Raw genomic sequence first — 21,801 nt, 5'->3', positions numbered from 1 at the left:
CTGCGTGCGTCAAGCATTTCTTTCAGGTAAACTTCTGGAGAGCTAGAAGTCCTGAGCAAGCGGAGAAAATTGCTAATGAAGGCCAAAGGTGGGAGAACGTGACCATTTGAAGCATGTTTGAGTTGCTATACAGTGTCGTAAGTATGTGGACTTGCAGAGTTCAGATGCAAACATTATAATCTTCATTAAAAGGGCTATTATCCCCTGGTGACGCTAAAGTGCCCCCTCCGTTTCCTGCATGAGATGTTAATGCTGTCTCCGTTCTTCAGGTGAATGATTTTAAGCCTATTTTACTAGCATACTATAAAATTTGGGGGGGGGGGGGGAATGGACAAAAGTGGCAGATAATACTTCTGCCTATTCTAGAAGACAGTCTCTAGCTGGTGTTTCTTGTTAGTCAGGCATCTATAATTACTCTTAAATTAGTATAATTTGTTGAGTTTATTACAGAAATATAAAGGGTGAAATAGTATCCTCAAAGAGGGATGCCGGCTCACTGGAGACAGAAAAGCTTTTTGTTCTTCCCGTGTGGTAGGGTTAAGCTATAGTAATAAGCTACATGAAGACAATGTCATTGCCTGCAAAGGAGATATTTTCCATGCATAACTTAGCAGATGCAATAACACTAGCTTATTGGATAAACATTAGGGAATGAAGTCATATTTATTTTCTTGGCAACTGTGTGGATGGCCCCACTAATTTTCTTTCTTAGTCACCTTGAGACTGAACAGGAAGTGACAGAAGGGTATCATCACGTCCTGGTAGTCTTTGGCCTCTCCACTGATACTGTCAACAAGACAAAACATTAGCTCCAATTAAAGGTTTAGGCCAAGGTACTGCTGTGGCTGTCTGAAGAGCACATTCCATAGAGAAATGTGCAATAACCTCACTTGGATTAAGACTGCATTAACTGGGTTGGGCCCCGCAACTTTCTGGGCCACAGCAGCAGTAGTCATGGTTAAGAAACCATTGCTCCTGTAGAAAAACTGACCCGTAGAAAGAAAATGGTTAACTTCCTCCCGCGGCTCTATGCAAAGCTGCTTACTTTTACACCGTACTCCTTCTGGTCAACTCGCTTTGGACCTTTAAGAATTCAACTGTTTAAATCTAGATCGCTTCAGGAGGGAAAAAAAAAGAAATCAAAAAGCCTCCTAAAGCTTTCTAGCAGTCAGGTGGCGGAGTTTTAGTTTGGTTTTGGTATTGTGGTATTTTTGAAGCCATATCATTTCATATAGCTGTGCTACTAAGCAATCTTAAATAGTTAAACTAGACTAAGGAAAGGCAAATAATATTGCCAGTGTTAACAGGCAACTGTTTCATGTTTGCAAGGCTCCTTTTTTGCTGCTTGTGACTTCCTGCTACAATGAGCAATTTTAGGGCTAGGAGAGTATGGAGGGAACTAGAGGGATTAAGAAATGAACAGGAACATAAAGAAATAAAGTTGTTTTCAAAGTGTGGAGCTGATCCAGATGGGGTGTTGGCAGTGGAAGGAGTAATGTGAAAGAGTAGTGAGTGCCGAAGATGGACAGTGGGTCAGGTGTGAGCTTGCCAAAGAGCATACTGGGAACAAAAGCAACAATTTAGTTTTGGGTTGCATGTGGAGAAACATCACCTTGCAACACCAGCAACTGCTCTGTGTGAATGAGAGAGGCTAGAGAGGAGTTTTAAGGTTAGCCAGCCCTTTGCCTGACTTCGTTATCCAGGGAGCGGGCTGGTCCAGCAGTGGAAACGATACCAGACGCGGTGGCGGGCTGTGGGCTCCTAGAAGTCAAGCATGACCTGGCCAAGGGCCGGCTGCTCCTGGGATGGCTCACGGGAGGCTTTGTCAGAGCACCAGCGAAGAGAGGCAGAGGAGAGCGCGTGCCAGGCGTCGGTCACCCTGGCGCCGTCCCCGGCCTTCCACCCGTGGGAGGAGTTCCCCTAGCTGGGTTTTGCCAGGAGTCACGTTTCGGTTAGGGCCCTGACGGCACATTTATCACCGGCCCCCCCCTCCCCCCCGCCGGGACTGCCCCGGCCGCCCCGTCGGAGCGCGGCGCCGGTGCCGGTGCCGGCGCTCGGCCGTCGGAGGCGAGGGCGAGCCGGCGGGGCGGAGGGGGGAGGCGGCGGCGGCGGCGGCGGCGCCGCCCTCCGCCCGGCACGGAGCTATAAAGGCGGCGCGGGGCGGCGCGGAGCGGTGCGCGGCGCGGGAGCCATGGGCAACCACGTGACCCGCGGGGACTTCGAGTGGGTCTACACGGAGCAGCCCCACACGCAGCGCAGGAAGGAGATCCTGGGTACGTCGAGGGGAGGGAGATGCTGGGTACGTCGGGGGCCGCCGGGGCAGCCCGGGGGCGGCTCCCCCCGACGGCGGCACGGCCGGGGCAGGCGGCGGGCGGCGCTGGCAGCGGCTCCGGGCCGCAGGTGGCGGCTCCGCCGGGGCGCCGTCGCGGCAGCGCTCGCCTCCCGCAGCCGCCGAGGCAGCGAGAGCGCCCGGGCAGCGCCCGAGCAGCTGGGAGCAGCTGGGAGCCCGGCTGAGCGAAGCGGGTGCTGGAGGTAGCGACCGCGGGGTGGAAGAGCAGGGCAGCGCACCGGCCCTGCAGCGCGGATTTAACTCCCGGTTCGCTCCGGGTGCAGCGGACCTAGAGACCCCGTGGCCCCTGTTGGGCGGTGGAGCGCTGGGGCTGCAGCAGACAGCCGCTAGGTAGATTTGGGAGCACGGAAGCCCACACTTCCCCAAGCCAACCTGTTTCCTCTAAGATTTATTTAGTGTTGAAGAACTATTGGAAATACCTTTTTTTTTTTTAATGTAAAATTTCATCTCTTCTCAAATAAAATGTACTTTGAGATTTTCTTGGGAGTTTATTGTTTTCAGAGTGCTTCCTCGTTCAACTTGAAGAGCACGATTGCTCTGCTTGTCAAGTCAGCATAGAGGAGCTTGATTGGGATTCCTCCTAAATGCAAATTTTCTGAGTATGGTGGTAGTGCAATAAAACAAATGAGCATGTGGGTGAGTGCTTGCTAGAGAGTGACACAAAGCCACAGGAATGTAATAGAATAATCTACTTTCTTCCCAGGGACAAGGCAAAGGTCTTTGGCAAGGTAGAGTCTTATCTTATATTTTCATGTTGTTCAGGCAACATTTAACTGTGTACATGAGTATCGTGCATGGGGAGGTTTTTGCTTCTGTTTTTTCAGGTTTTGGGGATTGTTTTGTTTTGTTTCTCTTTAGGCTAGTTTATGAGAAGAACCAACAACTCAGAATTGTTACAGCATACGGTTGCTAATCTACTTGAATTATCTTTTCAACATCTTACTAATAAATAAGGTTTTGCTTTGTTTTTGTTTTTTTTCTTCCCTTTAAACAGTAGGGGAGAGTTTTTGAAGGTCTTCTAAAAAGGAATACTGGACTTGTGGCCGAGTTGCAGGGCAGGGACTATGACAATTAGATTTGCTTTCTCAGCTCCTCCACAATCTAATAGATTAATCCAGGGTTAGTCTAAACTACAAAAACTTTTCTATTACAGTTATGGTGGTGGAATATCCTAGTCCAGGTTTGGATAATATCCAGCAAAAAGACACCACTTGTTTCACTATGTAATAATGATAAAGATTTGACTGCTGTCGTTGTATAAAATGATGCTTCTTGGTGTCATGCTGTTGACCCTTTCAGTCAAGGGGACTGTGTTTCAGTGAGCTATGGGTAGGAGTGTGTGGTGGGTCTGTTTCTCCCCTGGCTAATTTCTTGCTTTCCTGGTCTTGCTACAGGAGTGGGGACTTCAGCCCCTGACAAAAGTGTATTGCAAGGTGGTGGTGGAGTGGTTGGACTGCCTTACCAGTGCCTCAGTTCAGTGTCCTTTTAGGACCTATCAGCTAAGTAGTCAAAGAGGCTCTGTTCCTACTTTCTTTGGGTTAAAAAAGAGTAACTGGAATCAAGGTCCATCTCCTTCCCCTCAGCCCTCTTTCCCCAGCTGCAGGAGCAGAGGCAGAAGCAATGGAAGTAGAGACAGGCATGGATGACTGGGGCAGGATGATCTGAGGTATGTCTGGCAGGGCAGAGTAGTTCATAAATACCAGAATTATTAGTTACTGAGACTATTGTAGTATCCCATATGACGTCGGTATAACCACTGTCACTGTATCATTCAAAGCCTGAGGGTCAGCAAATCCCTGGCGGTGTATTTATCAAAGTGTCTAGTCTCTGTTGCGCTGGAGTGTGCTGCACGAATCTTGCATACGTTTGAACATGCAAAAATGGATTTCAATGAAAACTGAAAATTATCCATCAGGAAAAATATTATAGACAAATTGACAATTGCATAAGGCAGGCAGCTCCTTCTATAGGTGTAGTGTTTCCTAAACTGTTGTCCCAGTGTGTTTCTAAAGAGTATCTGAGCAGTAATAATGGACTGTCATGAAGTTGCATAGCCTGGCTGGGGAGTTAGTCTCCCAAGGTGTCTGTGACTTCTGCAGGCAGTGACAATGTGCCTGAACAAGAAGTATTCCTCTGAGTTAGGGAGATCTTTTCAAGTACAGATCGTTCAAAGCAGCTTTTTGGCTGCAGCTGTTGCGCTGATTCCTAGGTCATCACCCTGGCATATCTACCCAAGAGTGATCCCCAGGGCCAGATGATTCTCCCTTGCACAGCAGAGCCGTGTAGTGTGTGTATCGACTGGGCTGGCTGGAAGCCTACACTGGGATTTTTTTTGCAATAGGTGAGCCTACTAGGGATGTGATTCCTAACTGATGTAACTATACCAGCAAATAGATCTAAATTTTGCTCAAAGAAGAGGTAATACTTCTGTCTCTTAACTCTTTGCTTTGTAGTACCTTGCTCCTAAACTTTAGGTACTAAAATTTAGCTTGTGCTTGGTACTCTCTAGCTGTCAGCTGGCTCTAAGATATAAAGGTTTTTTGCCAAGCTCGCACTTTGACCCTCATCCTAAATCCCTGATCATATTATCTGTGCTTTTCAGTTTATGAAATATAATTATTTTGTCAGTATTGTCTCACCTTCTTGTTTATGAAAAGTCCGTTACTGTCTTGTCAGAACCAAGATTTGTGTAACTCTGTGGTGAGCTGTACTGGGGAAGTGGCCTGGCTGAAAATTAACCTAGGAGAGGAAAGTTTTTCATCTGGATTTGCCTAACCTTATGGTATAGTTATACAAATGTTACTGTTGGTCAGTGTGTGGGGGGGGGAAACCAGTGAGTGATTGGGCATAAGGTAGAGGGTACTTCTAATAAGAATAGAATTTCTACTTCTTATAGCAGTAAGGATCTGTTGGATTAAAGCACCTGTGGGACTATGGTCTTGCACACAATGGGAAGTGCTGGGATTTTTTCAGGCTTGAGAGAAGATGAAAAGCTCGTTTCTCGGATGCTGGTAACACCATAAGCACACAATGAATAGTTATTTTATTTGCAAACAGTTTTCCGAATACAAGCAATGAGCAATATGTTGCAGCATAGAAGAACGTTATCTTATTTGTGATATGGGTTGGATCTAATGTTATAAAACTACTGTAGGTTGTTCAGAAAATGTCTTGCTTCGTAAGATCCTTAGAAAAGCGCTTGTTTGCTGCTGAGGATGAAAGTTGAATCCATGTTGTTCCTGGTATGCTCTGAGTATCTGAATCTGATTGAACATCCAAGAATAATTCTATAATTAGTTCTTTAGCAAGTTATTGTGGAGGGGAAATGGTATAAGTGGATTGTATGGAGAAAGGCTGAGATGTTTACTTGCGGGGGGGGGGGGGAAACGACACCAAACCAAAAAAGGCAAAATTTCATTTTATTTTATCATCCAGCTGAATTCTGAGTATAGTAGATTTCAGTCAACATGAGCTCTGCTCATTTATGTGGAGACTGCTAGTCTTACAGCTGCTTCTTCTGCCTCCTATTTAAAACTCACACCTATGAAAATTCTAATAAATTGTACCTACTGCAATGTGCAAGATACATATCTCCCTAGCTTAAATCAAAGCTCTGAATTACGTATGCTCCTGGCGAGGAAACTCAGTCTGTTTCTCCTTTACGCTACAGTACGTGGGCAGCCTGCTGCCACTGATGTGCATGTTCTGCGCTGCATGCAGCTGGAGTAGCTGCTGCCAGTGCTCCTGCCAGCTCCCTATGGGGACTGCCTGTGAAATAAATTATTTGAGCAGAAAGTCAATGTTTGAGGTACTTGCCATCTTCTACTAACAATGTACCAAAGTGCAACTGAAGGCTTCAGCTTACTGTGTGTTTTAGGTTTTGTTTCAGGGAGTTGGAAGTCGTCTTGTTAGTATTCCCACGTCTTTACTCTTACCAGCTCTTAAGCAAGCGTAGTCATACCTGCTGTCACAGTGACGTGGTAATATTGTGCCATTTCTGGCACTGACACAAGTGAGGAGAGCGGTGGCTGCCCTGGGAAGGGATGGTGCCTCGTCACTGGTGAGCACTATTGAGTGACCCAGCTCTCTTGGGCCTGCTAGCACAAAACAATTTGGGAGCTTGTGGGTGGTGAGTGAAGGATTAAACTACTTGACCTGGTAGGAATAAAAATCTTCAGTGTAATCAGTCCGAAAGGCTTCTTACTAGTTTGAAAACTGGAGGGGGCAGGAGACCATGCAAAACCCGAGGGCTTTGTCATGTGTGCTCTGCTCTGCGTGTGTCCTCCTTGTGTCCTCCTTGTGTCTTGGCTTGCGTCTGGTTTCAGTTAAATACAATTCAAACGTGCTGTACAGTTTAAAGCAGTTCATGAGTGTGTTTATGAGCTGAGCTGCTAAAAAGCAAAGTACTACCGTGTCAGAGAACTGACTGAATTTTTCTTTCTTTTTTTTTGGTTCAAATACCAGCTCCAGCACAGGGCGTAGGGTGTGAAAGCTACCATCCTGTGCCTGGTGCCTCTTGTTTGTTTTGGCAGGGACTCATGATGACTAGACCATAGTCCAGGACAGTGTCATCACAGAGATTTTTTTTCTTCTCTTTGACAGGCCTTCTGAAAGTCTTGCATTGAATAGTGTTCCTACTTTGACTATACATGTATGCTGCAGTTGTGGTTAAAATAAAGGAGCATGAAGAAATTAAATTTCTTTTGTTATTACTAGCTTCTCATGGGTTTGGGTGCTGCTGCTCATTTAAAACTCCATGACCTTTATGTTTTTGGACAGCTCCAGTGCTAAGTATGTGGTACAGCGTCCAATCTGCAGAAAGGAACAACAGGAGAAAAGTGTGCATAGTCAGGGTAATTTGTCAATGCGGTCTTAGAATGAGGTACGCCTCTAGAAAGGTGACTGATGCTTGCACACAGCAACAGAGCGATCCCAGTGAAACATTAATTCAGTAACTGAGCTTTTCCAGAATCACAGGCTGCGTCTGAAAAGATTTTTCCAGCCTTTGTTCTTTCTTGACTGCTGTTCTTTCATCCACGCTGCCATAAAAGTGGGCAATGCCTTCATTTCATCCTCACAGTGGACTTTTCAGCTGCTCTGGGAACATGACGTAGAGACCATGAAGCTGGATTGGGTCGGGCAGAATTGATTAGCTCCAGCTACATACTGTACTGAAGTGCTTGCAGCTGCTTTGGCTGTGAGCTGGCCTTGGAGACAGAAGAACCCTGCTTCTGCGCTCCTGTGCATCTGCAGCAATATCTCACCCTCCGAACTGCAATACTGTGACTCTGCCTGGACAAGTGGAAGCAGTGCACGGGGATAAGTTGTCTGCCTGGCTCAGCTAACAGCCTTGCCCAAGAAACCAGAGGCCAGAGAATGTGCTGTAAAGACGACAGTAGCTGGAGCTGTCCCGGTCCCATTGAACCCTGATGGACAAATCCTGGTCCTATACCCTTATGTGTGGTCGTATACCCTTATGTTTTTTCCTTTGTCTCTCTCCCCTCCCCTCCCCTCCCCTCCCCTCCCCCCCAAATCTGGAATGGCTGAGGATTTTTCTTTGTTTTCTCCTGTTCCTGATCCCTCTCCATGCCATGATGGTGGATAATAAAGAGCTCACTATAAATGCCATCTTATAGCCATCTTCATTTAGCAGCCCTCACCCAGCCCTCATATAGAAGTGATGGACCCTGACCACACAGAAGCTGGTCATCTTCATAATGGAAAAGTGCTTAGGAGGGTCAAAACAAAAGTGGTTCAGGAAAGAGCAGTATGGCAAAAATCTGTGCTCAGATGCCTCTTAACGTGAAACTTTAATGGTATCAAGAGTAGAGAGTAGATATCTCTTTATTTAAAGAGCAGGGCATAGGAAACAAAGGTGGTCTTTATCGTGTAGCTGTCTCAGGTTTTATAGTCTTTTACGGATCCTAGTTCAGTACTGCATGGTAGCCCTGTATCTAATTCTCTGTTGCCGTTGAGCCATGCAGGTGGCTGACAGCAATTGTGTGGTTTGCACAGCCCAGCTTGTCGCCTGCAGACACTTGTCACAACAGCCCCGCAGGGTTCACTGGATCTTTTAACTGCAAGTGCTGCATTTTACCTGCTGAGGATTTATTTGCTGAACTTCAAGACATGCTCACAAATCAGAAATGAGATACATATTTATATTGCCATGTCTGTGTATTTAGCATGTTATATGTAGACCGCAGTCATCAGGACCACTGCATCTGAGATGAAATGTATGTTCTGAAAGAGTTGGTGTTCAATGTTTTGCATGAACAAAAAGGCCTCTGTCAGCCTATCCCACCAGTGGGGTTTTCAGCCTCCACCGAGCTGAACAACCCCACCTGTCAACTTTGCCGTTTCGTTTTGTAATGGGAACAGGAAATGTTTACCAGCATTAGTGATACACAGACACAGTGTTTTGGTTTAACTATTATATCCATTATATCCATCTACTTATTGCTGGAGAGGAGCTAATCATGTTGAATTTAATATTAAACTCTAACAAGTTACTTAATAGCTGTCACTTCTGACAATTGCAACCTACCTGCATTGCTTCCACTACCAGCAATGCTTCCAGACATCTTGCTGCTGATTAGCAGTTATTACTCTGAAATCTCTTTAATTTAATCTGTAATCCTTGTTAGCCCCAACAAAAAGAAATACATCCAAAACCATCAGTCTTCTCAAGCTACAGTATAAAGCATTGCTTGCTTAGCTTCCCCTCCCTATTAAAAGTCAAAGTGACTTGGATTTGACCAGGCTGAGGAACAGAATTGGTTGCTATGCATCTCCTCAGTGGCTGGTCTGGTAATTGTAGTAACTTACCTCTACCACTTGCATGACTGAAAATTTGAGGGTATTTGATTTTTATTTTTATTTTAAAGGGATTTCTGTTTTTCAGATGAGTGTCCCTAAGCAGGAAATTAAGCTGCATACAAGGTATTTCTGTAACAGGCTTTCTAACCGGGTCATTGTATCTAGTTATTTTTTAGGGCAGATATCCAATACCTGGGACTTTTTCTAAACTTTTGGTGCTTGTTCAGGTATCAGAGAACACTTTCTGGCATGTTAACATTTCTAATGTGAAAACTATAATTTCAGAATCATCAAAAACAAGAAAATCTGCCTTTGCAAGAGATTTTTTTTTCAAAACATTTGACTGACTTTAAAAATATATGGGTGTTTCCTAGAGCTTTTCTGTCACTTACAAAATCTCTCCTGCCTGAGTGCTCCTAGCAGTGATTTTTCTCCCCCTCGCCTTTGTAAGCAGAACAACTGAGGGTATCCCTTTTCATCATCTTCCACAACACTTTATCTTTATTGTCTCTAACCTCCGTCAAGCTTGGCCGAGCTTGGCCAACAGGCTCAAAAGTTTTTGGCATAGTTGCAGAGCATGAACACACCGGCCTGCTTCCTTAAACAATGCTGCCTCTGTCTCAACTACTGTAAACTTCTCAGGCTTCATTTATATAAAAAAAACTGCATCCTGCCCTCAGTACTAGCTAGTACTGCTGCTTGCAAGGTCACATGAAGTTATGTATATTGTCTCTAATGTTTACAGTATCTACAGCTGCATGCATGCAAATCATCGTAACCTGATTTTAACGTGGTGGTGCGCACACCATAGCGTGATCGTCAGATGACATTTACTTTTCTATTCATAAAATGTGCTTATCAAACTTCTAGGAACACACTGTGTAACTATAGGCTCCAGATCAAGTGACTTGTCCTACAGTCTTGTCTATGTAAACTATATTAATTGAGGGATGTAGAGCATGAGTAAAAGGAGATCTGTAGGTAGGTAGAGGCCATGGAAATGTGGGAAAACTCATGTGAGAGTAAAAAGTGGAAGTGGGAAGTGTGGGTTTGTAAAGAAGAGGCCTGAAGCAATGAAATGCATTTAGAAGACAAGCTGTGCTACTGCATATTTCCTTTTCCTTAAAAGCACAAGTGAATAGTCAGCAAAACCAAAGGTCAGTAAGTTGGGTCCTGTACTGATGTGAGCGGTAAGTCAGACTTAGTAAGCCTAACCCCTATTTCTCTGATGCCGTAGTTCAGGATTTGTGAAAATGCCTTGCAGCTGCTGCATGATTATCTGTCTGACTTTCATGCCTGTTCCTTTTGTGTGACGTGCAAACTGGCTTATGAATGGGACCATAGAATAAATTTCTGTATCTTCTAAGTTCCTGATAACATTACTGGCTTTCTTGTGACGTTGACACGTGCAAAGACCTGTGCGTGATGTAGGCAGTGATGAACACTCAAATATTCATTAATTTTTTTTTTTAGCACTAGGATTGCTATGTAACCACACAGAAACACTTGGAGTGCCTGTTGCTCAGCCCTCTTCCCTCAGTAGTATGTCTGCAATGAAAGTGTGAAGAGGGTTACAAATAGAGCAGCATCTATATGCAATGTTGCTGTATCCCTTCTGTAGAAAATAACATTTGGATTGGGCAAAATAAAAAAAGAGAGCAAAAACCTTGACAGAGGGCACTTCTTACAGCTTAAATCTAGTGGTCATTGGCATACTAATACTCATCTTCATGAAGGCACACAGTGCCACGTGGCAGCCATCGCGATCAGCCTATAGGTATCGTGATGGTACATGACACCATAAGTGAGTCTGGGGCCTGTTCATCAGTAAAACCTTCGCTGTGGTGGTAACCCTGCTCTGAAACTGCCATTTAAAAAATTAGAGCCTCAAATATAGGATGATAAAGCTTGAGTGCGCCAGTGGTGATTGTTTTTACCTAAATGAAAATTAATGAGATTTTTTGTGTTTTTTCTCTTTAGCCAAGTATCCAGAGATCAAGGCTCTAATGGGACCAGATCCACATTTAAAGTGGATTGTATCTGGAATGGTTTTTGTGCAGTTTCTAGCATGCTACCTGGTGAAAGACTTATCCTGGAAATGGGTTTTCTTCTGGGCTTATGCTTTTGGGGGTTGCATCAACCATTCACTGACCTTAGCCATCCATGATATTTCACACAACGTTGCCTTTGGGAACAAGCAGGCCAAGTGGAACCGATGGTTTGCAGTCTTTGCCAACTTGCCCATTGGAATACCTTACTCTGCCTCCTTCAAGAAATACCACATCGACCATCACCGATATCTTGGTGGGGACACCCTCGACGTCGACATTCCCACAGACTTTGAAGGCTGGTTCTTCTGTACACCGCTTCGGAAGCTGCTTTGGCTCTTCCTCCAACCTCTGTTCTACAGTCTGAGACCACTGTATGTGAACCCCAAAGCAATTACCCAGATGGAAATTTCTAACGCTCTTGTGCAGTTTTCTGTAGACCTTATAATCCACTACCTTTGGGGGCTCAAACCTATTATTTACTTAATAGCAGGTACAATTCTTTGCATGGGTTTACATCCCATTTCTGGGCACTTCATAGCAGAACACTACATGTTCTTAAAAGGGTATGAAACGTACTCTTATTATGGACCTCTGAACTGGCTCACCTTTAATGTAGGCTACCACATGGAGCACCATGACTTCCCCAGCATTCCCGGATGCAAACTGCCTATGGTAAGCACAGAATGAGCAAAAGTGAATTGGGTTTTTATAAAAACTGCTGAACTGTTTTGGGGAAATCACACCAAATCATAGCAATAGATCCATTCTTAAATAAAGAGGAACGTGTTTTGGATTTGTTTTAATACTTTCTTTTTAACCAGAACATTGAGAGAAATGGCTGCCAAACTGCTATAGTACCTCGTTTATTTGAAGGAAATGGGAACTTCATTGTCTTGGAGAGCTTGAGTAATGCCTCTTTCATAAGATTGTTGTTGGAGGTAACAGTGGTCTAAATTTCTCCATTTCCCCCCCCTAGCCCCCAGATTTGGGCTCTTTGACATTTTAAAGGCCCATCTGAAGTAAGACAGGAGGCAATCATTGCTTGAAATTTATCTAATGATCAATATATTAGCTATATCCCGATGGATAAGCATCAAGCAATGGTCTTTCTATTTTTTGAGATGACCTGAGCATTGGGGGCATGTTCCAGCCTGATACAAATAACACCTTGCTGTACATGACCTGTTTTAGCTCTACTTCCCCACCCACAGAAACTGATGGTGCCTGGTCTGCCATAGAGAAAGTGCTGTGGCTTTCCTCCTTTGGAAGTCAAGCCACTTTGTGCTTGCCTCTTATCAGTTATGGGAATCAAACTTGCAAAGCCCAGGTGCCTAGGGATGGTTTTGTATCTACCTCCAGGTATCTAGCTGCTCTTTGGGGGTAGTTCTTCAGCAGCTCACAGTGTTAGAGGTATGTGACTTTGAAGTATTACTCCTGCACAGCAATCCTCTGGCAGAGTAAGCAGGAAATATCTGCTGTCTCTGGTCTGATGCAGAATTGTGAGCTACTACGGCAGCATCCTCATGAGGAGGAAGTAGAGCTGAGGAGGCTGATGTTCAGGAGCTGCGACCTCTCTACTACTGTATAACACGGAATAACTCTTATGACAGTATAGCCAGGCAAATTAAGTTTGGGAACCTTGCTTTAGTGGGTTAACGTTCTTCATCGCAGAAACACTGTCTGAGAGGAGATTCAATGCAAGAAGAGATCTCCTTGTGATTTAGAAGAGCACCAGGAGCCTCTATATAGCCTCCAATTCATTAACACACCCCGCCTTACTGCTGGAGGCCTGTCCTGCCGAACTTGGGTATTCCTGGGGGGGACAGAAAGTCCCCTTAAAGCAGCCAGCATTTGACATGTGAAGTTCTTGTGTCAGGCACTCCCATTGCTCGTCGAGCTGATCACTCAGCTGGGAAGTGTATGAACATAGTTTTGGTTTCAAATGTTCAAACTTGTTGGAGAGGATAAGTTAGATTACTAAAATGTAAATACAGGAAGAGAAGGAGGTTAGCACTGTATCTTACACAAACGAAATGAGTGACTAATTGAACTTGCTGGGACTGTTGCTCCAGACCTGAATGAGACCTGAAAAGCTCTTCCTCACCCACATCACAAGTAGTTTAGCCTAATTCCTCGAGGCAAGGCAGCAGCTAAAAGTGTCTGCCCTCCTGTGTGGAGAGGACGAAGTTATTAGCTGAATTTCAAGGACGTGTCTTCATGTGTTTCTAGCTGTAGGGCAGTTGAGACCTGCCCTGCTGGTGGAAGAGATGTGAGATATGAGCCTTGTCAATCGTTGCTGTGACAGAAGTATATGGAAAACTCTGAGACTTTGACAAGTGATCAGTTACAAGTAAAAATCTATTATGAAGTGGAAATCTCTTGGCAAAACAGCTGTTGTGGAAAATGCTTACTCTGTTAAAACAAACAGGTTGTTCTTTTCCACAAACCAAGAAGAAAAATTCTCTAACTCTTTGGTGGAAGGAGATATGGGGACAGATCCTCTCTGTACAGCTCTGATGTATGAACTTCATAACCGGTAGAAGTAGAAACATCCCCTTGCTCTCCCTCTGCCCTCCTCCCAGTGAATCCTTCATTCTAAAGGAGTGAAAGTTTAGTTTTTCAGACTTAGTCTCTTAAGCTACAGTGCTCAGATTTCTAATAGCTGATTTGCTTGCTATGGATGACTTCTCAGATATTACTATTTTTATTTGTACATATTGGCAAGCATAAAATGGAAACAAGATCTTTACTCAGTTACTGCATAATTGGGGGCAGGGAAGAAACAGGCTTGGAAAATAACTGGATCTTGAGCCTAGAAAGTAACTCGATCTTCCACTTGCTTATCAGAAAAGTAAATTCAGCTTTGTCCTCTGTTATAGGTGGACATAGGACTGTTATAGGTCATTCAGTATGTACCAAGAAGCATATTTGCCACTGGAAAGACCTGTACCCTAGGAGTGTGACAAATTTGAAGCAGGAAGAATTAGGCTGTGCTATAAGTATTTAGGTATTAAAGATGACTGACATGAGTGTGCAGTTAAGAACTTGTCCCTCTAGTATAATAAAAGATTATGCAAGAGAGCATGAAATTCAACATTGTAATGAAGGGCCTGCTCTGAAAAAATACCAGTAGACTTAAGACTACATTAGTCTTTGCATGAAGCTTTATAACAATGAAATATTGTGTTCTTTACTGAATGAGTAAAAAGATCCATTCTTTGTTATCTGAAGGATTGGATGTACTTATGGTGAGAGGGGAAGGGAGAATGAAGAGGAATGTGCTACTCTTCCTACGAACTACAATAAGAACTGGACTGTTACCATAGGCAAACTAGTTATTCATTAAGCTTGTGGGAGAAGGAAAAGGCAAGGTATGAAGCCAGATTTATTAGACAGACAAGCCTGGAAAACATGGTAGGTGTACTCTTTTTGAATTGCAGATTTCATTCATTAACTCTATGATGTCTAGGAGGGCTAGCTTGGGTGCTTCCCTACCCCACCCCACCCCAAATCAAGGGAGCTTTTAGGGAACTTATGTAATACGCTTTCTAGCATTCTAAACGTCATCCTTCAGCTATTACAAGGTTCTCTAGTTCCTGTATTACCCCAGGACAAAAGGGCTGTAAAAGCCATGGTCAAATGCTTAGATTGTCTATAACTTCTGTGCCTTTCTGGTAATATACCGGAGGGGTCCTAGTAGGAGACTGTGCTGCACAAGCACAACATCAGAGGCAAAGTTTCAGTCCAAAAGCTGTGGTTTGCTACTTATCACCATGACCTACCTGCAGCAAAGCCTCAAAATACCAAGTGCCCAGTGCCTAAACCAGTTCCTTGTAGACTTTATGCTTGTTATCCCTCTGTGACATTTTCCAGTCAAAAACTAGCCCTAGATTAAGACTTATGGTTTTCATGTGTATGGATAGTTCAAGTTCCCAGCGGCAGCTATAAAGGGAGGGAGGAACTGAAGCAAATGGACTCTTTCCAATGCTACATGGAGAGCCTGAGGGGGAAGCCAGGAGCAGGATCCAGGAGTACTTTGTCACAGCACTGCCTTCCTTGAGATGAGGATAACATCGGCTGCAAAAATTATTACCTAAAAACTCATCCACACATTTTGTACAGTGCCCGGAAGGCAACGTGAACGCTGACTTATCTAGCCTGAAGCATACTTAGTAGAGGTAGTTTAATATTGTATTTTAAAAGGGAATCTGCAGTAAAAATAATGACTCCCTGCTCCCCCAGCTCTCTGGTATTTTTGAGGTAATTTTGTTTTGCACGCAGAGATGCTGAAACAAATGACAGTATCTGAGCTGTTTTTGCTAGGAAACTTTTTTGTTTGGACCCATCAACGAGAAGGCGCTTCTATCTTTTTAATTTTTTCCTCCTGTGTGATAACACAATGGAAATAAAAAAAAAATGTAACAAACTTCCTCATGTGTTTCACCCCTTGAGATGTCACCCCTCTTCTGCCTTCTAACTGAATTCATTAAATTTTTCCTCTTCCCCATTCCTTTGCTAAAAACATGTTGTTGTGGTTTATCTTCTCCCCTTCCTTGTTTCTGCATATCTTATGCAGTTTTCTTGCTCAGAACACCAGGAAGCTGCACATGGGGCAATTGCTACTTGAATTCCTGCACCACATGCTGCTGGGTGCAAGGTAAAACAGGGGCAGGAACAAAGAGCCACTTTAGATGTGAGTTACTGTATGGCAGCTGATATAGGGTTACCCAGTCTTATACAAGACCTTGGTCATCATCTTTGCTTTCCACACCAGGCTTCTCATTCAGAAAGAGCTGCTGCCATGCTCTGCAGGGAATTGCTAGAATGATAGTTGGCAAGCGAGCACTCAGCCCTTGATGCTGGCAAGCAGCATGCTAGCCTTGACTGGGCTTCCTGCTTCCAAAATACAATATGGATGATCTTCAAAATTCAGTGCTGGGTATCTTCATTATTAAATAATAGTTGTTTTCTGGATGCCGCCCTTAAATCCGTTATGCAATTGCAGAATATGTGTATGGAGTATATTTAAGTGCAAGTTTCTGAACTTGCATGTTGTGTCCACCTCAGCTCTTCAGCACTATGCCCAGACTAACCTGCTGTTAAAATTTCCTCAAAGTGCCAAAACTATTGTGTCTGGCATAGACAGACTGCACTTACTGGCCTCTCTGCTAAGTCATTTTGTCCTACTTCCTCCCTGGGGTCATTTTCAATTAACCTCAGGTGCCAGAAGGCACAGTCACTACCTGAGACCTTGTTCCCAGGTACAGAAGTAAAAGCTCTTAAAAAACGTGTACATTGCACAAGCTCTGTTGCGGGAGGTATCAGCTAGGAAGTTGCATTAGCAGTGTAGCTAGCCGTGAGTAGTACTGGCTTACAGTTAAACTTCAGCTGCGATTCTTTCCTTTTCACAAAACAGTCCAAACGCTATGTTACGGTTACCCCATTAAACCTCAGGTTCTGCTTAGCCACCTCCTCCCGGATGGCCATTTGTATGCAACTCTTTTGACCTTCACTGCAAATCTCTGCTGTGCTCAATGTAGCTGGCTCTAAAATTCGACAGGGTTTTTAAAGCAATAAGTCATGCTGTCCGGCAAGACAAACTACTCTCAAATAGAGTGTCCTGGGGAGAACTTTGTTTGTCTAGGAGGTGGAGTGCTAATAAAACAACGCCTGAGGAGATTTTGTGCAAATGTACAGCAGTTAACAGACTCTGCTGCTGCTGCTCTCATCAGGTGTGCTCAAAAAGCAGAGCATTGAGCTGGAAGTAGGAACAGGGATGACTGGTAACTCAGGAATCCTAATAGTCCCCCGAATCTGCCAGGTTTGAAACCTTTGTGTCTTCCGGGTTCTGTCCTTGCTCCTACTAAAAACACTGACACCACCACCACTCTGCAATGCTTCTCTGATGGCAGCAGCTTTAAAACTTGGGGATTTTAACGGGGATGAGATTTTATTAGACTCGTCATCTAATAATGAATCTTGAAGCATTTTTAACACTGGACTGAGAAGAGCAGTCCTTCCACCTTCTCTGTCCGGTGCAGGAACCTGCCTCTCATCTGTTCGTCCTGGTAGCAGGACAGAGGAAAAACACCAACTGTCACCAAGGCTATGTTTTTGGTACATGGCTATATTTTCTCAGCTGGTATGAACTCTTACACCTGAGGCCCTCAGCAGCTAGTACTGCAACTGGAAAGAAGAGCTTTAAATAATATGTGTTGGAGTCTTGGCAATTTAGAAGATAGGTTAGTTATCTCATTGTGGAGATCCCTCCACCTTCCAAAAGAGAGAAGAGTTTGATTCTAACTAATCCAAATGCAGAGATCCATCAACTTGCAAATACTGTGAAGCAAAACTTACTGCAGAAATCTGCTTACAAGTATCCAAATGTATTTAAGTATATCTTGGTTTGGCTGAACTTCAGAAGCTCACGTGCAATAACAAGTAACTTTACCTGATGGCTATGCTATCCGATCTGAAGGAGACTGCTGAATACACTTGACAGTGTACAGCTAACTACCTTGTCTCTCTCTTGTTCTTCCAGGTGAAGAAGATTGCAGCAGAATATTACGATAACCTCCCACACCACCAGTCCTGGATTCGAGTTCTTTGGGCATTTGTTTTTGATGACACTATTGGTCCTTATTCAAGGGTTAAAAGACTATGCAAACGGGCAAAAGAAAGTTATTAGAATAGCTCCAGCTGCTGCACTGGTATTTTGTTTGTTTGTTTGAATGAATGAGCTGAGTTTTCAGTAACAGTAGAAGGATGTGTGTGTCTGTGTGTGTGGGGGGGAGGGTGTGTGTGTGTGCTGAAATAGCATCTAAGGGTGCTTAATGTCTCCCTGGAAGAAGACGATGAAATGTTACCATGATGCACTATTTTAGTATATTGATACTTTTAAATAAAGGATATTTGTTTATGTAACACTGAGAAAACAGATTAGAGAGAGCTATGCTTATGTGAATCTCTGGTCTACACTTAAAATTAACTTCCTCGTCCAGGGCTAAGCATGTCTGACACTGAGTTTTGGCCTGGTCTGCAAAGGAGAGTGCTCTCTCTGTGTGTGTGTGTGTGTGTGTGTATGTGTATGAATATGTATATTTTGGGGCTGGTTTCTCTACACGCCAGCTTAGATGTAGCTACTTTGCATGCACAGGACCACGCAAGCAGGGCTGCCTGGCATGCAATAGTAAATTATAGCTTCTGTGAGAACCTAAGGGTACTTTTAGCTTGAAGTCTTGTCTAATCCAGTATCTTGCTTCTGACAATGGCTGGTAGTTGAGTTTCGGTGTAAGAAACAGAATATGTACACCTTTGGTCATTATTTTAGTAGCTGCTGTTTGACCTTTATTCCAGGACTTTTTCTAAACCTTTCACGAATCCATTTCTATTCTTGGGATCCAATATTCCACGTAACTTATTGGCATAGCTGAACTGCAATGTGGAGAAAAACTTCCTTCTGTCTGCAGTGTGCTGCCTGATCAGTGAATTGGAAGTGCCATAGCTTGGGTTTGAGGAACTGTGAGTAGGTCTTTCCTAGCCACCTCTTCAAGAGTATTCGTAACTTCATGTTCCTCATGTTTTTCATCACTGGAAGCCTTTTTGGGGATGGAAAGATTCTAATTTTAATCGCTGCCTACGAAAGGTGTTAGTATTTCTGATCTTTTTTCTTGCTTTTCTCCTTATTCTAATTCTTTTCTCTAAGTTCTTTTCTATATGCTTTCTTTTCTGTATATATTATCTATAGTCTATCTATCTCCCTTCCTGAAAATAGGAGTCAGGAGTATCTGTGCCACTGAAGATATGGATACATTAGGTGATGTTTCTTCCTAACTGCTTTCAGAATAATTGTAACTTTTTTCGCTCCCTGATCCCAGGGAGCACTGACTTGACATTTGGGAAGCACGCGATACTCTGTAGCTATAAAAAACATCACTGATGATAGTCTTTGGGGGATGTACCTGGAACACGCAGCTGGGGTTGTTTCTTTCCCCAAGCATTTTACTTTGCACTATTGACGTTGACCTTCATCTGACATTTTTATCAGTTGGAATAGCTAAATCTTCCTGCCTCTCTTCTCCACCCATCAGCTTCTGGCTATCCTCAATAATTCCGTATTGTCATAAACCTTAATTACCTTCCCTTTCTCCAAGCACACTCTATGAAGAATATCTTGAGCAATTTCTTGGGAATGAGGAGTTCAGACGCCATTTAACAACTTCCCTCCATTTTGGAAGGATGACTACCTACTTCTGTCCTTAGTAGGTGGATAAAAGAGGGGTTGAAAGATCCTCTTACATTGTGACAGCTTAATTTCTCAGAGTTTTAGCAAGTATTTTTTTTCTGGAAAACCATGTCTATTACAAAGAAAAGGATTATTCTATGTGCCTGATGATCCCTCAAAATATGCTGTTAGATGTGGGCAGCATGATTTCCTCAATTAACACAGTCTCTGTTCTTCCTATAGTCCTGGACTCAGTGAGCCAGATTGTCTTGCTAGTACCATCTTCGGTTCTTTTGCTAGCTTGCCTGCTACGTCAGGGAGACCAGCTGGCCTGCAGCTCTTGCACTTCCTTGTCCTCCATTTCTTTTTCCTCTGATTTCCATATCTGTCTGATCTGATTTTGACACAAGGGCAAATACCCAGGCTTGCTCAATGGTGCAAGATCCCTTGTGACTCTGAGGCTGAATATTAGTTCATTGACAGATACTGTTTTTCCTTGTGGGCTGGGTTTCTTGAAAAGGAGAGGAAGAACAGGACTTCTTCTGACACGTCAGACTTGACTGGCTCTTCAGGTGCCTTTTCCCCAAAGAACGCTTTGCTGTAGGAACCTCTATTAACTTCTTCCTATCAATACTCACCTCATGGAGCTTCACTTTTCTTTTAATTTGCTTCAGTGCTGCTGGCTCTCCATGATGAACTTCCCTTAGCAAGCTGTTCCTCAGTTTTCTTGGCCAACTTTAGCAAGTTAATATAAAAGCCATAATAAAGTTTATGCCATCTTCCTCATTCTGACTATTGTACTTTTCCTTTATGTAGAGTGACCTTCTGCCCTGAAGTCTGCTTACTCAGCTGCTCCATGATGCCGTCATCTATGTGATCTATATAGACTCGTAGGCTAGCCTGACACAGAGGCTACAGTGTAAACTGAGGGTAACCCCACTTGGCCACTGCTTTCTTGGCCTGCCTCCCATTGGCATTTCAGTTCCTATCCCAAATTTCCATGCCTGGGCAGCACCACAGCCCTCCTGCTCTGCTCTCTCCATCTAAGTAGGAATTTCAAGTTGCTGGAACTTCTGGTGTTTGCAGATGTGCAGTGTGAGCTTGCTCTTTCTCACGTATGCTTTAGGCTGGTGCTGCTGGGGAAAGCTGGGAGCCTGTCTTCTCCTTGGGCACTTGCCCTTGCTTCAATGATGCTGGCAGAAGGGTTTTTTTGTTTTGTTTTGTTTATTTTTTTTGGTAAACACAGGGTGAATGGGACTAGTTTCACAGAATCACAGAATGGCCAAGGTTGGAAGGGACCTCTGGAGATCATCTAGTCCAACCCCTGCCACCGCCGCCCCCCCCCCCGCTCAAGCAGGGTCATCTACAGCACATTGCCCAAGATCGCCTCCAGGCAAGTTTTGAATATCTCCAGGGAAGGAGACGCCACAACCTCTCTGAGTTGAAAGAACATGAGGGCAATGCATAGTTTTACGGTCTTAGCTTAAAAATTAATCTGAATTCTCCTTTACTGTGCTGCCACACAAATGCTCTGGCAAGAGGAAGAAGGTGAGACATGGATAGGGGCAAACAACCTTATGATAGGTGGGAGGGGAGGCTAATGTCCCTTTTGATTTATGCCGATTTATGCAGTCTTGCAGCTGTACCCTAGGCAGGCACAGCATGACTTCAGTGGGGCACCCTTTTCTACAGCAGGGAATGGCTTAGGACAAACCAAATGAGTGTCTGGGAGGGGGAAATCCTCTGGCAGTACTCCTACATGGCTGAGCACTACCATGCATCGCTGCTGGCAGAGCCATAGGCTAGGACAAACCTGAGCGTTAGCTGTCCTAGGACCTGTCCTCCTGCCTCCAGGCTGGCGAGAATGATACGACTTGGCTCATCCATCTCAGCAGTCCCCCCAGCAAGGAGGGTGGCCACCGGCTACAGTCTCCACCTCCCGCCAGTTCCGAATTGGGCCCAGGAATTGTGCTGGGAAGCGGTATGCGGCTTCAGTCAAAACTGGGCAAAGACCTGAGCAAGTAACTTCCTAGTAGAGCAGATCACAGCTGACCTCTGGCCCTGCTACTTTACTAGCGCAGTCAGAGCCTGACCAGTCAGGAGTGGATTTACTAGTTTATAACAGGTAGCGCTGGGGAAACTGCTGGGATTCAGATGAGGTGTTATTGTTTCTCCTAGTTAGCCAAGTCCCTCGTTCCCCGCGTCATCCTGGGCCTCTGCTCCCACAGCTATTAAGTGACCCTGCGCAAACTTCAGTTCATTGTACCTTGATTATACGAGGCCTGCAGAGGTAAGAGAAGAAAGTAAGAACAACTCACTTACAGCAGGTTGCTAATGTTAATAGCGGGGCACACCAT

The 21,801-nt window shown here is 44.3% G+C and overlaps 1 protein-coding gene across 2 annotated transcripts; it reads left to right on the top strand.

Moving 5' to 3' along the window:
• Positions 1-2,178: 2,178 nt before the first annotated feature.
• DEGS2 (delta 4-desaturase, sphingolipid 2) lies at positions 2,179-21,436 on the top strand. 2 transcript variants are annotated; one of them, XM_068947025.1, is made up of 3 exons: positions 2,179-2,273; positions 11,150-11,892; positions 17,762-21,436. In XM_068947025.1, the coding sequence occupies exons 1-3, from the start codon at positions 2,192-2,194 to the stop codon at positions 17,906-17,908; spliced, it is 972 nt and encodes a 323-aa protein (XP_068803126.1). In that variant the 5' UTR covers positions 2,179-2,191; the 3' UTR covers positions 17,909-21,436. The 2 variants fall into 2 exon arrangements, with proteins under 2 accessions (XP_068803126.1, XP_068803127.1); XM_068947026.1 differs by having other exon boundaries at positions 2,214-2,299.
• The last annotated feature ends 365 nt before the right edge of the window (positions 21,437-21,801 follow it).

Source organism: Struthio camelus, chromosome 5 (assembly GCF_040807025.1).
Source record: "Struthio camelus isolate bStrCam1 chromosome 5, bStrCam1.hap1, whole genome shotgun sequence".
NCBI classification, from domain to species: domain Eukaryota; kingdom Metazoa; phylum Chordata; class Aves; order Struthioniformes; family Struthionidae; genus Struthio; species Struthio camelus.
Note: the sequence above shows the minus strand (reverse complement) of the source record. Positions and strands in the feature narration are given on the sequence as shown.